Source organism: Myotis myotis, unplaced genomic scaffold, assembly GCF_014108235.1.
Source record: "Myotis myotis isolate mMyoMyo1 unplaced genomic scaffold, mMyoMyo1.p scaffold_m19_p_3, whole genome shotgun sequence".
NCBI lineage: Eukaryota > Metazoa > Chordata > Mammalia > Chiroptera > Vespertilionidae > Myotis > Myotis myotis.
The window spans coordinates 103,483,354-103,499,287 of record NW_023416335.1 but is presented as its reverse complement, the minus strand read 5'-3'; the positions used below and the strand labels follow the sequence as shown (position 1 = coordinate 103,499,287).

General features: G+C 37.6%; 1 protein-coding gene across 1 annotated transcript in view; it reads right to left on the bottom strand.

Moving 5' to 3' along the window:
- The window catches only part of FREM2 (FRAS1 related extracellular matrix 2), a 328,691-nt gene that overhangs the window by 68,524 nt on the left and 244,233 nt on the right, over nucleotides 1-15,934 (bottom strand). The window contains exons 7-11 of the mRNA XM_036299332.1: nucleotides 12,865-13,014; nucleotides 10,499-10,708; nucleotides 6,371-6,568; nucleotides 5,431-5,595; nucleotides 3,962-4,144 (exon numbers count right to left, since the gene is read on the bottom strand). Of these exons, the coding sequence (XP_036155225.1) occupies nucleotides 3,962-4,144; nucleotides 5,431-5,595; nucleotides 6,371-6,568; nucleotides 10,499-10,708; nucleotides 12,865-13,014 (906 nt within the window). The remainder of the gene's footprint in view (nucleotides 1-3,961; nucleotides 4,145-5,430; nucleotides 5,596-6,370; nucleotides 6,569-10,498; nucleotides 10,709-12,864; nucleotides 13,015-15,934) is intronic.

The window sequence follows — 15,934 nt, the reverse complement described above, 5'->3', positions numbered from 1 at the left end:
ATACTACAGGACACATACTACACAAGGCCACTCTGCCCATTCTAGGGGACATAGCAGCTCTAATACATAGAAACAAACTCAGGGAAGAAGCCAAAATGCAGAGACAAAGAAACATGTCACAAATGAAAGAAATGGAACCAAGCAAACTACTGGATACAGAGTTAAAATCCATGGTTATAGGGTTACTCAAGGGTCTTCATGAGAGCCTCTAGGCCAGTGGTTCTCAACCTGTGGGTCGTGACCCCTTTAGGGTTCCAATGACCCTTTCAAAGGGGTCACCTAGGACCATTGGAAAACACATATATAATTACATATTGTTTTTGTGATTAATCATTATGCTTTAATTATGTTCAATTTGTAACAATGAAATTGGGGGTCACCACAACACGAGGAACTGTATTAAAGGGTCGTGGCATTAGGAAGGTTGAGAACCGCGTTCTCAACCTTCCTAATGCCACGACCCTTTAATACAGTGTGGTTCTCAACCTTCCTAATGCTGCGACCATTTAATACAGTTCCTCATGTTGTGGTGACCCGCAACCATAAAATTATTTTTGTTGCTACTTCATAACTGTAATTTTGCTACTGTTATGAATAGTAATGTAAATATCTGATATGTAGGATGTATTTTCAGGGGTCGCGACCCACAGGTTTAGAACCACTGCATCTAGGGACTTAATGAGACTTTCAAGGATCTTAGTGAGAATGTCAAAGACATGGAAAAGGACCCATCAGAAGTTAAGCATACACCAATTGAAATAAAGAATAATTTACAGGGATTCAACAGTAGAGAATTCCAAGGATCAAATCAATGATTTGGAATATGAGGAAGCAAAAACCACCTAATCAAAAAAGCAAAAAGAATTCAAAAATATGAAGATAGTTTAAGGAGCAACTTCAAGTGTACTAACATTCATATTTTGGGGGTGCCAGAAGGAGATGATAGAGAGCAAGATATTGAATACCTATTTGAAGAAATAATGACGGAAAACTTCTCCTACCTGGTGAAAGAAATGGACTTACGGGTCCAGGAAGCTGATAGTCACAAACAAGAGGAACCAAAAGAGGCCCACACCAAAACACATCATAATCAAAATGCCAAGTGTTAATGACAAATAGAGAATCTTAAAAGCAGCAAGATAAAAGTAGTTAGTTACCTACAAGGGAGCACCCATATGACTGTCAGCTGATTTCTCAACAGAAACTTTGCAGGCCAGAACAGAGTGGCAAGAAATATTCAAAGTGATGAATAGCAAAAACCTACAACCAAGATTACTCTCCCCAGCAAAGCTATCATTTAGAATTGAAGGTCAGATAAAGAGCTTCACAGATAAGAAAAAGCTAAAGGAGTTCATCACCATGAAACCGGTATTACAGGACATGTTGAAGGGTGTTCTTTAAGAAGAGGGAGAAGAAGAAAAAGGTAAAGATAAAAAATATGAACAACAAAGTGACAACAAATACATATCTATCAACAAGTGAATCTAAAAATCAAATGAGTAAAAAATCTGATGAACAGAATAAACTGGTGAATGGAATAGAATCAGGAGCATGGAAATGGAACAGACTGACAATTCTCAGAGGGAAGGGGGTTGGGGAGTGGGAAGAGATTAACCAAAGATCTTACCTATGAACACAGACAGTTGGATGGTGAAGGCCTGTGGTGGGGTGAGTACGGGGCGCAGGGGAGCAATAGGGGGAAAAAGGAGGATATTTGTAATACTCTCAACAATAAAGATTTACAATGGAGCCAAGATAGTCTCTTCAATAAATGGTGTTGGGAAAATTGGACAGATATATGCAAGAAAATGAAACTAGACCACCAACTTACACCATACACAAAAATAAACTCAAAATGGATAAAGGACTTAAATGTACGACAGGAAACCATAAAAATTCTAGAAGAATCCAAAGGCAACAAAATCTCAGACATATGCCGAAACAATTTCTTCACTGATACAGCTCCTAGGGCACTTGAAACGAAAGAGAAAATGAACAAATGGGACTACATCAAAATAAAAAGCTCCTGCACAGCAAAAGAAACCATCAACAAAACAACGAGAAAACCCACTGTGTGGGAAAACATATTTGCCAATGTCATATCTGATAAGGGCCTAATCTCCAAAATTTATAGGGAACTCATACAACTTAACAAAAGGAAGATAAACAATCCAATCAAAAAATGGGCAAAGGACCTAAATAGACACCTTTCAAAAGAGGACATTCAGAAAGCCAAGAGACATATGAAAACATGCTCAAAGTCACTAATCATCCGAGAGATGCAAATCAAAACAACAATGAGGTACCATCTCACACCTGTCAGACTGGCTATCATCAACAAATCAACAAACGACAAGTGCTGGAGAGGATGTGGAGAAAAAGGAACACTTGTGCACTGCTGGTGGGAATGCAGACTGGTGCAGCCACTATGGAAGACAGTATGGAGTTTCCTTAAAAAACTGAAAATGGAACTCCCATTTGACCCTGTGATCACACTTCTAGGAATATATCCCAAGAAACCAGAAACACCAATCAGAAAGGATATATGCACCCCTATGTTCATAGCAGCACAATTCACCATAGCTAAGATCTGGAAACAGCCTAAGTGCCCATCAGTAGATGAATGGATTAGAAAACTGTGGTACATCTACACGATGGAATACTATGCTGCTCTAAAAAGGAAGGAACTCTTACCATTTGCAACGTCATGGATGGAACTGGAGAGCATTATGCTAAGTGAAATAAGCCAGTCAATGAAGGAAAAATACCACATGATCTCACTCATTCATGGATAATAGAGACCATTATAAACTTTTGAACAATAATAGATACAGAGGCAGAGCTGCCTCAAACAGATTGTCAAACTGCAGCAGGAAGGCCGGGGAGGGTTGCGGGGCAGGAGGTAGGGGGGTAAGAGATCAACTAAAGGACTTGTATGCATGCATATAAGCATAACCAGTGGACATAAGACACTGGGGGATAGGGGGGGCTAGGGGACTGTCTAGGGCGGGGGGATAAAATGGACACATATGTAATACCCTTTGTAATACTTTAAGCAATAAAAAAAAAAAACAAAAAAAAAAAACCACAAAAAAACAAAACAAAAAAGGAACCATGTGGGACATGGATATGTTAATTGACTTGATTATTTCCCTCTGCATGTGCATATCAAAACATCATGCTGTATGCAATAAATATTTAAAAAAAAAAAAAAGATTTAAAAAAAAAGATGAATGCCTAAAGCTCTATGATCATTAGGAACTAATGATTGTTTGTAGTGAGATATAGGAAACTAGAAACCAAGTGGATAAGAATTCCAAATAATTCATAGACTAAATTTGGGACATTAATTTATATTTATTTTGTCAGCAAACAAATCTAAGAGAAAAAGAGGGGGAGGTAGAGTGTGTACTGAATGATTTGTCTTAATTATTTATAAAAGTAAATGGTGAAATGATCCATAAATTTGAGGCAATAGAGAGACGGATGAAAAGCACCCATAATGGGTTTTTGAGGCCCATAGACTTTATGGTCTCATGTAGTTGATATTTTACCACTCTTTTTTTGCCCTCCATAAACACAAAATTTTCTAGCTTGAAGTTTTAAATTGTGGGTGTTCTATAAACTAAAATAGACTACTATCTCTGCTATTATGCATTTTCAATGCAATAGAATACTTCACAAGAATTATTATTCAATGTCTGATTACCATAGTGAAGGTGAAAGTAGACTCAAAACAGAAAGCTGTCTAGCATGTTTACTCAAAAATTTCCTAAGTCCTAACACATACACTCTCTAAGTCAAAAGAGGAATTCTGGAAATAAATGCCATTGTTTTTGTTTTTTTCTGAAGACTAATTTACAGGTGTATGTATATTTTTATTTCAATTGGATATTTTCTTACTTTTCTCATGGTCACTTGAGTACAACTCCCATGGACACAGAACTGGGAGCACCCTTACCTTCTGACACAGGGTGGTAGTCTTCTCCAGAGGTGGCCGAGCCGTCCTTGGTGTGCACTCTCACGATGGAAACCTTTGAAGTGTCTCCTTGGCGAATCACTGGAATCTTTATAACCACTGATTGTCCTGGTTCTTTAGGTTCATTTATGCTAAATTTGGTTTCTCCGAATTTAATAATAGTCTCTAAAATTGTGGAAAATAGGAATAATTTAAATTGTAAAAGGAATTTTTCTCCATTTCTAATGTTTCTTTCCCTGTGGGAAGAGCTTAATTACTCTTATACTCCTGGCTTCTTTCTGTTTCCTCACCCAATATTATTGAGTGTGTTAGGAACAACTGAGCACACATAACATAGTCCAGCCCCTTCCTTAGGAATTAACCAGTCCTCAAAGAGCATATGCTCTAGGCAGTCTCTATGTGCCAAAATTGTATGGGAGCAGGCCACTGAGAGTGGGAAGAGAGGGAGGAAATTGTTGGCCCAGGAATGCCTGCACCCAAATATATGTCAGGGAAAGAGGGGAGGTATGAATGTTAGGGATTTAGTATCCTATATAATAAAAGGGTAATATGCAAATTGACCCTAACAGCAGAAGGACTGGGAATGACTGGTCACTATGACACACACTGACCACCAGGGGGCAGACGCTCAATGCAGGAGCTGCCTCCTGGCAGTCAGTGCGCTCCCACAGGGGGAGCTCTGCTCAGCCACAAGCCAGGCTGACGGATGCCAGTACAGCGGTGGTGGTGGGAGCCTCTCCCGTCTCCTCAGCAGTGCTAAGGATGTCTGACTGCAGCTTAGGCCTGCTCCCCGCTGGCAAGTGGACATCCCCCAAGGGTTCCCGGGCTGCCAGAGGGATGTCTGACTGCCAGCTTAGGTCCGATCCCCCCCAGGGAGCAGGCCTAACCAGCAGGTGGACATCCTCCAAGGGGTCCCAGACTGCGAGAGGGCACAGGCCGGGCTGAGGGACCCTCCCCCCCCCCCCCCCCAGTGCACAAATTTTTGTGCACCAGGCCTCTAGTTTAGATATAAGTCATATTCTTCAACATCAACTTTCAGTTTTAATGGTTTATTTCATTCCTTATTTTACTCTCTCTTTTTTTTTTAAATATATTTTATTGATTTTTTACAGAGAGGAAGGGAGAGGGATAGAGAGTTAGAAACATCAATGAGAGAGAAACATTGATCAGCTGCCTCTTGCACACTCCCCACTGGGGATGTGCCTGCAACCAAGGTACATGCCCTTGACCGGAATCGAACCTGGGACCCTTGAGTCCGCAGGCCGATGCTTTATCCACTGAGCCAAACTGGTTAAGGTGACTCTCTCTCTCTCTCTCTTTTTTTTTTTTAATTCTCATTTGTTTTAAAAGCCTAGTCAAAAACAGTGGGTTGTTTCTAATCTACCTGAAACTTTAACATAAATGGATTTCAGTTCCCAATTGAAAGTTGAGAATAAGAAATGACTTCTTACTATCAGCATCATCTCGGATCCTTATCAGAGTTTCATTTTGTTCACCAACTGTAGCCCCAAAGGGAGAGTTGCTTTGTGGAGTGCCAAGAACTAGGCGGAGTTCCTCTACTTCCTCATAGAGTCTGTCGTCCATCAGCTCAAGGATACAAGGCTTCTCAGTCTCACCTAGAACAATAATGACAGCAGATCAATCATATACTATAGGCCAAAAAAGGTACATCTGCAGCTAGAATATAAGCACCACAAGGGCAAGCATATTGCCTTTTCCTTGCTTTATCAACAGTGCAAATAATAGTGTCTGGCATGTAGTAAGCCTTCAATAAATATTTGTTGAATGAATAATTGTTCATTCACTGCAATGACAAGCCAACTACTTGAATGGGATTTCTTTAACATCTTTAAGTCTTTAAGTCCTGTCACTCATCTTAGAAAACAAGGAAAAAGAGCAAGTGCCAATTTTTGTTTATAAATTTCTAGCATTATAATCAAGAAGTAAATTTAGCAGCCTAGTACATGTTGATCATTGTTAATTTGACCGCAGTACCAGTTTCTAGAACAATTACTAGATCTCAACTGATCAGATATTTTAAGGATCTGGATACATATATTAAAAATCTGACATCAATTCCTTTTAATTTCTGTCACTTGAACATTAAGTATCTCCTAGTATTGTGAAATCTACATATATGTTCCTATCACTGAATAAGTTTTGAATAAACAATATAATAAATCACTGAAAATTAATCAGTAAATTGATACAGAAACCAAAAAGGACATTCACTCAACCTGTTACAATCTACCTCACCATATTATCATTTAGTGTACATAATATTACATCATAAGCTTGTTGAAATCAAGAACTTATATGTTCCTGCTATATATTACTCACAAAAATTTGTTCTACTAAAATTTAAAATAAACATGTCAAGCTTAAACTTACCTGGCAGGAATTCAACGATGGAGATATCAGTGTTTGGGCGTTCTTCAAAGTCCATCATCACTTGTGCAGATCCCTGTCGTGTATAGCATCTTACTGAGGACATGAACTGGAGATCTCCACTCCTGTGGATTATTGCAACTATCTGCCTGTCATTTTCATTGACAGTATATACTCGTTCTTTGAATTGCATCTTAGGTACTGCAGAAACAAATAAACATATGGGTGAAACTGAACAAAAATTTTCTTAATGAAGTGACATTTCAGGAAACATGGTTTAGTGGAAAGGAAAGTGAAACAGTTGTGAGAGGAGGTACGCAGTCTCCACTCAGTCACTTGTCATTGTTCTGGCCTTGAGAAAATGACTAAACTTTAAATGTTTTGATTTCCTTATCTTTGAAATTTGCTCTGCCAACTGGTGGAGTAGGGAGATGCAATGAAATGCTAAAAAGTGAATAAATCAGATCCCCATATGTGTTACTTACTCATGAGCTTATCAGAATTTCTTGATATGAATACCACTAAATATTGTGCACATTATTACAAACATAGTTTACTCATATCATGTTGGAAAAGTTGACAGTGAGTATAATATTATACATATATGAAATATTTAGATGACAGCTATGCTACATCAATTAAATATAGGTCTCATTGACAATAGATTAGGCTGCTCAAAGAAACATCAAGATAATTATGGTAGAAGATTATTCAGAATTCCCTTGTGATGATGTGTTAAAGAGCCATGCCATGTGTCTAATAGGTACTTGTTTTAGAACAATGTATTTGGCACATCATTAGGAAAATTTCAGCACTGTCTGAAGATGACAGAAAGTGTCTTATGTTGAGAAATAGAAAAAGACCATTGACATTCAAGGGTCTGTGCAGCCCTATGTGTTTCTACTCATCTGTGATGAAGCAATTCTTTTTTAATTTAAACATTTTTTCAATTATAGATGACACTTAATATTGTTGACTATATTCCCTGTGCTGTACTTTATATCCCCTGACTACTTTGTAACTGCAAATTTGTACTTATTAAACACTTCACTTTATCACCGAACCCCAACTGCCCTCCAGGATCCTGGCAACTGCCAGTTTGTTCTCTGTATCTATGCTTTTATCTCCATTTTGTTTATTCTTTGTTCTAGATTCCCAATGCAAGTGAAATCTTATGATATTTCTTTTTCTCTGTCTGGATTATTACATTTAGCATAATGCCCTCTAGACCAGCGGTTCTCAACCTGTAGGTCGCGACCCCTTTGGGGGTCAAACGACCCTTTCACAGGGGTCGCCTAAGACCATCGGAAAACACATATATAATTACATATTGTTTTGTGATTAATCACTATGCTTTAATTATGTTCAATTTGTAACAATGAAATTGGGGGTCACCACAACATGAGGAACTGTATTAAAGGGTCGCGGCATTAGGAAGGTTAAGAACCATTGCTACCCTTCCATGTTGTCACAAATGGCAAGATTTCATTCTTTGTTTTATGGCCAAGTAATATTTGATTGTATATATGTATAACATTTTTTTTATCCAATTGTCTATCAATGAACACATAGATGGCTTTCATATCATGACTAGTGTACATAATGCTGCAATGAACATAGGAATGCATATATATTTTCAAATTATTGTTTTAAATTTCTATATTCAGATGTGGGATTGCTAAGTCATAATGTAGTTCTATTTTTATTTCATTGAGGAACCTCCATACTGTTTTCCATAGTGGCTATACCAATTTGCAATCCCATCAATAGTGCATGGGTATTTTCTTTTTTCTATGTCCTTAAACATGTTATAAATTGATTAATTGATGATGGCTATTCTGATAGGTGTGAGATATCTCATTTTTTATTTAATTTGCACTTCTCTGATAATTAGTCACATTGTTCATCTTTTCATATGTATGGGGCATCTGTATGTATTCTTTGGATAAATGCCTATTCAGGTACCCTGCCCATTTTTCAATTGGATATTTTGTGTTGTTGTTTTTTTTGTGTGTGTGTGTGTAAAGTTGTATATATTCTTTATGTATTTCGAACATTAACCCTTTATAGCTGTATCATTGGTGGATATATTCTCCCATTCAATAGGTTGCTTTTGTTTTTTAGATGGTTTTCTCCATGTTAGTTTGATATAGTCCCATTTGTTTCTTTTATCTTTTTATTCTCTTGCCCCAGGAAACATATTAAAAAAATATTACTAAGAACAATGTCAAAAAGTTTACTACCAATATTTTCTTCAAGCAGTTTTATGGTTTCAAGTCTTACATTTAAGTCTTGAATCAATTTTGAGTTTCTTTTTGTATATGTGTAAGAAGATGGTCTAGTTTCATTTCTATTGCATGCATTTATCTAATTTTTCCAACACCATCTATTAAATAGACTTTTTTTTTTACCCCACTGTATGTACTTGCCTCTTTTGTCATATATGAATTAAACATATAGGTGTGAGTTTATTTCTGGACTCTTTATACTATTCCATTAATCTTTGTGTCTCTTTTTATGCCAGTACCATGCTGTTTTGATTACTATAGCCTGATAGTACAGTTTGACACCAGGCAGTGTGATACCACCAACTTTTTTCTTCTTTCTCAAGATTGTTGTGGCTATTTGAAATCTTTTGTGGTTCCATATAAATTTTTGGATTGTTTGCTCTAGTTCTGTGGAAATACTCCATTTGTATTTTAATAGAAATTACATCGAATCTACAGATTGCTTTGGGTATTATGGGCATTTTTAATAATGTCAATTCTTCCTATTCAGAAGCACAGTATATGCCTCCATTAATTTGTGTCTTCAACTTCTTTCTTCAATGTCTTATAATTTTGTAAGTACAGGTCTTTACCTCCTTTGTTATATTTATTCCTAGGTACTTTTTTTGATGCAATTCTAAATGGGAATTTTTTTTTAGTTTCTCTTTCTGATGCTTCCCTATTGTTGTATAAAAATGCAACCAATTTCTAAATATTTATTTTATATCCTCCTACTTTACTAAATTCATTTATCAGTACTAGTAGTTTTGGGATGAAATTTTTAGGGTTTTCTATATATAGTGTCTGAAAATAGTGAGAGTTTTATTTCTTCCTTTCCATTTGGAAGTCTATTATTTCTTCTTGCCTGATTGCTGTGGGTAGGACTTCCAGTACTATGTTGAATAAGAAGGGAGAGAGTGGGCAATCCTGTCTTATTCCTCATCTTAAGGGAAGTTATTTTAGTTTTTTCCCCGTTGAGTATGATATTAGTTGTGAGTTTGGCATGTGGCCCTTATTATGTTGAGGTATAGTCCCTGTATTCCCACTTTGGGTGTATCATTTATGGAGCTAATTGGGTGGTGCTCTGGTATGATCTGAAGCCAACCACCAGGCATGTTGGTTATGGTCCTCTTTGGAAAAGCTCAGTTTAGGCCAGATCAGCAATATCACATTTTTTTGAATGTGAGAGGAAGACTAAATTTTTGTGTGTGAGAGTATAATTCTATTCTAATAATTGGTAGAAGAAAGGGTATCAGTATGTGTTGAACTGTGTTCCTCCCTAGTACCTGAGACCGTGACTTTATATGGAGATAGGGTCTTTACAGAGGTAAGTAAGTAAAACTGAAGTCATTAGGGTAAACCCTATTCAATATAACTTGTGTCCTTATGAAAAGGAGAAATTTTAAAAAATCCTCACTAGAGGACATGCTTAGAGAAAGGAAAAAGGGAGAGAGAGAGAGAGAGAGAGAGAGAGAGAGAGAGAGAGAGAGAGAGAGAGAGAGAAGAAACTGCTTGTACAAACCACTCTGGCTGGGCCCTAACAAAGGGAAATTTTGACAGAGACACACATAGAAGATGATATGAAGACACAAAGGAAGAAAATGGCCATCTAAAAATCAAGGAGGGAGGCCTGGAACAGATATTTCCCTTACAGCCCTCTGAAGAAATCAACCCTGTCAACACCTTGATCTTGGACTTCTAACCACAAGAATTGTGACACAAGATATTTATGAGTCTATAGTACTTTGTTATGACAGCTCTAGCAAACTAGTACAGGTATATAAACATTAGTTTATTTTTTAATTTAATATTTATGTAAACTCTAGCTTATTAGTTTACTTATAATAACTTAATAAACACTCACAATCTGAGACAGAGTCGTTTATGGACACTGTGGCTTTGCTGGGCTCACCAATGGCAGCATTCATAGGCATACGAAGCACCAGTTCAAGTTTCTCAATTCCCTCCAGCACTGGTTGTCCAAGATCATCCAGAATGATGACACAAACAGTCTGCATGCTGACTCCAGGTGCAAAATCTAAATTACGACTAATTCCCACATAGTCTGTTCCAGCTATGATAGTAACAAAAGAATTATTCAGTTGGGGACTGGCTAAATTTAAACAAAATTATGATAAGCAAACCATGTAGTATATTTACAATTGTTTTAAAATGTAGACTAGCATAACATTACAGAAAAGTACATTTAATGAAATATAAAAGATTAATATCTACATTGGTTGAGAAGATAAATCAAATATCAGTTTCTGAACTTTGTCATATCTATGTCTAATGTGTTATTTTAACTTTAGTTACTTTTGCTTCATGTCTTATAGTTAGTTTCTCAATCTTTATTTTGGAATTCTAAAATGGAGCTAATAAAAATGAGATCTAAAATCGGTATATCAATCAAACATGATTATTATTAATTATATATGAAATAAATATAATAATTTAAATTTTGTTAACATTACGTAAGTATCTATATTTGTTTTTGTGAGTTACTAGAGAACATCTTATTTAAGTGTGTTGTTGCCTGCTGGTCAAAGCAACACATTTCGGATATAAACTTTGAAGAGCATCCCACACTCTCCACCCACATTCACCCCAGTTAAGTAGAGCAACCCATTATTCTCAAGACATATTTGGTCCATGATTTTGGCCATTTCAGATCATTGGGTACATATCTAGTGTGGACATCTTCATTTATGTCTAACGTAGTTAAAAATAAAACTTTGTTTCTTTAAAAATTCTTTATTGTTTAAAGTATTACATAAGTCTCCTTTTTCCCACATTGACCTTTCCCCAGCCGCCCCTACCCCCTGCGCATATGCCCTCACCCCCCCATCCCCCCACCCTGTCTGTGTCCATTGGTTATGCTCATATGCATGCATACAAGTCCTTTGGTTAATCTCTTACCCCCTCACCCCCCGCCTTCCCTCATAGGTTGGACAATCTGTTCGATGCTTCTATGACTCTGGTTCTATTTTTGTTCATCAGTTTATGTTGTTCATTATATTCCACAAATGAGTGAGATCATGTGATAGTTATCTTTCTCTGACTGGCTTATTTTGCTTAGCATAATGCTCTCCAGTTCCACCCATGCTGTTGCAAATGGTAAGAATTCCTTCTTTTTTACAGCAGTGTAGTATTCCATTGTGTAGATGTACCACAGTTTTCTAAAATGAAACTTTCTTTTAATGTTTATAAAAACTAAGAGTTGGGGTTGATATTAAATATCATTGCTTTTCTGTTTTCATAATTTCTAACTCTCACTTTGTATCTACTTTACCTCTGAATATGCAACCATATTTGGATGTATATGTCTATAATTCATTTAAAAAATATTTGTATCTGAATCCATCTGTATTTTTTCTCTGTTTCTTTACCTTTATTCTCATTTCTATCTTTTATTTGAATTTTCTCTAACAAAATAACTCTTTGGGCTAAACAAATTTTTATTGGACAATGACTATATAAAAAGCGCTATGCTGGTTCTACTACATTAAAACAGTTAAAACTTAAGGGTGACATTTGTAATTGTATGGCCCCTGCTTGCTTTGTGTGATGAATGTGTAATGTATGTATAATGAACATGTGCACATGTATGTGTGCATATGTGAGTAAAAGAGAGAGTTTGTATTGTTGGTAATTTAGAAGGAAAAAAAAAGGAAATTTCTAATCCTATGCTTGCCATAAACTCTATGATCAACTTTTTGGAGATGTAGATTCCAGGACAAATGTACCAACAAGACCAGCTCAAATAATAAACTGGGGAAAGCCTTTTGAATCTGAAGTATATATGGGGACATTGGTTTAAATGTAGGCAGAAGCCAATTGGAGATGCATGCCTGTACGATACTTACCTGGCATTAGATTTTTGTGAAGGTAGTCAGCATGATTATTCTTGTGCATATGAAGTCATAATGTTCAACAATGTTAGATTTGCCAAGTGTAGAGAACAAATTCATGCAAATATAGGCATTAGACTTTAGTCTTTTACTAATGTGTTTTAACTTAGCCTCTGATCCATGGCTCTTAAGTATATTTTCTCACAGTAGTAAATCAAGGTTTTATTTACCTACCATATAGTAATAATTTCAGAAAAAATAATCCATTTAGACCACATTAATAGTACTTAAAAAGGAGTAAAGTATATTAGCTTTAAAGTCTTTTCTGTCATGGTAAGTTGAAAATTGTAGAACATAGTTATTATAGAAAACTGCTCACCATTGGCAGATGGAGGGTTTGTTTTCTGAGATCTCAAGGTGACACTAGAAGACCTGGACAGGTCAGTGCCTGTTCTCCATACCTGCACTTCCACATAGCCAGCACTCTCATCCACAGAGTACTCAAGATCACCAAAGTAGAAGATGGGTTCTGTTAAGTTAAAAACAAAAAACACTTCTGTTATTTTTATTTTTCTACACCAAACTCTACTGATGTAATTCCAAAGAAGAGTTAACTTTATTATCTTGACTTCTTTATATCATCATAAGTTTCCCTTTTAGTAAGATAACATCTCTAATCTGTAGATTTATATAGTCTTCAGGTCAAAATGCTTCTGTTGAAAAGCAAAATACTATCATAAAATGCCTAATGGAACATTCTCATCTTGAGTTACTTTGTCTTCCATATAAATGTCTTCACAATGAAATTCCTGGAAGTTTAGCTAGTAAAATAGCACCGAAATGAAACAAAACACATAAGGTTAAAATTTTGAGTTTGGTCCTACTGTTCATTTTACCATCTCCTACCAAGTCTTTACTATGGAGACCATTTGCATTGCGACATCTTGTATTCCATTAGATTTGGCTTTAATCTAGTGTATTTGGATCTGTTATAACTAATCCATTGGTGTGACTAGACTGAATATACTATACTAGAGGCCTGGTGCACAAAATTTGTGCAGGGTAGGGTCCCTAGGCCTGGCCGGTGATCAGGGCCAATCGGGGCCTTCCGCCTGCCAGCCAGAGCCTTCCTTCCCCAACTGCTGGCTGCTGATCAGGGCCTTCCTTCATTCTGGTGGTCAGCACATGTCATAGTGAGAATCAAACTCCTGGTCTCCTGGTCAAACCCCCGGGGGGACACTTTTGCATATTAGCCATATATATATATATACACACACACACATACATACAGACTAGGGGCCCAGTGCATGAATTCGTGCACCTTAAAAGGAACTGTGGGCTGCAAGGCTGCAGTGGGCACAGGGATGGGTCTCAGCCCATCCTCCATGCCCCCGCCTGGCTTTTCCTGCCGTGGCCCAGGGTCCCCTGTTTACCGACAGCCCCACTCCCAACGCCACCACTCCCACGTGCTGATGGTTCCAGCCTGCTTGCACCTGCTTAAGGCTCAGAGCAATTGGGGCCGGTGCCAGCAGTGGGTGTGAGCAGGGCTGGCTCCATCAGCAGTTGCGATTAGCGGCTGTTGCCCCGATGGCCCCTCAGGATCAGGGGGAAGTGGAGAAGTCCTCAGGGATGATCAGGGCTGGCAGCCCCTGCTTGCATCCGCTGACGGCACTGAGCGATCGGGACCGGCGCTGGGCACCAGCAGCGGGTGTGGGCAGTGGCTCTGGTGCCAGCAGTATGTGTGAGCAGTGGCTCCAGCACTGGCAGTGGGTGCAAGCAGGGCCGGCGCCAGCAGCAGGTGCGAGCGCCGGGCCGGACCATGGTGTGCGGGAGCAAAGAATTTTCAGTAACCTCCAGGGGCTTTCCCCGATGACAGAAACCGGTGCCCTGCCTTGGTCTGGCAACCCTGCTCACCTGTTCCACCATCCCACCATGGCTGATGCCCACCATGTTCTGCGCACACCCTCTGGTGGTCAGCACACATCATATCAACCAGTTGTTCGGTTGTTCCGCTGTTTGGTCTATTTGCCAATTAGCCTTTTATTATATAGGGTGATTACCAGGCTGGGATACTTTAGGGAGATCAGGACATAACTGTAGGCTACCTACAGGATTTTGGGGTGTCCTATACCAAGTGAGGTTCCAATAGATAAATAATCTCACACCAAGGGTTTTACATTTGTCTTAAACATGAATGAAAATAATTTATGAAAATAATGTTTTACATTAAAGTAAAACACATGCTTCAGAGACTGCATTTCCTCCCCTTCCCCCCCTCCCCCCCCCCAGTTTTGGTGATGAATTGATCTAATAATCATTTTCTGTCTGATTCCACTGGTGACCAACAGTTTATCTATTGAGATAGCTGCCAGAAATCTGGGGTAAAGCAGCCAACTGACTAATAAAGAAAACTGAGAGATGATTGTGAGCTCATTTGAAAAAAACGTACTTTGAAATATACAAAATTAGCACCCATTAGGAGCTTAATTTATAAGTAACCATTAACAAAGATAAATTAATTGAGTGTATACACAATGTGGTGAACAGCTTTGACTTGAGATATTTTACTCATCTGTGTCTCATTTTAAAAGACTCAAAAGAACTGAGTTGAAAAGGTTATGCAACTCACATCAATGTTCTTTAAAACACAAGGCCATTAAAGAGATAACCATCATGTTTTAGATCATCTAGTTGAATTACCAAACACACAAAATCAAACAAAACCCTACAATCATGGCCCACAATCAAAGGAAATCCATTTTGTGCACTGTTCAAGTTGAGTAAGAATTCTTTACTTTCCTGCCCAAAATAAATTACCTTTATTAAATCTGGAAAATTGTATTTTCTTTTTTTTTTTTTTCCATATGAAGTGCATGGTAAAAAGCATATAACTCCCCTAAATTCTTGAATAATACAAAACAAAACTTGGAAATTTTGCTTGTTATATATTGTTCACAGGGTGATAAATTTGCCTATAGCTATTTTACCTTCTCAACCCTCATCCTTTGAACTTGGATGGTTCTAGGACATATGAGTCTATGTAGATAGATTAAGGCAGCGGTTCTCAACCTTCCTAATGCCGTGACCCTTTAATACAGTTCCTCATGTTGTGGTGACCCCACATAAAAACAGAAAATTATTTTCATTGCTACTTCATAACTGTAATTTTGCTACTGTTATGAATCGTAATGTAAATATCTGATATGCAGGATGTATTTTCATTGTTATAAATTGAACATAATTAAAGCATAGTGATTAATCACAAAAATAGTATGTAATTATATATGTGTTTTCTTTTTCTTTTTTTTTAAAATATGTTTTATTGATTTTTTACAGAGAAGAAGGGAGAGAGATAGAGAGTTAGAAACATCGATGAGAGAGAAACATCAATCAGCTGCCTCCTGCACATCTCCTACTGGGGATGTGCCCACAACCCAGGTACATGCCCT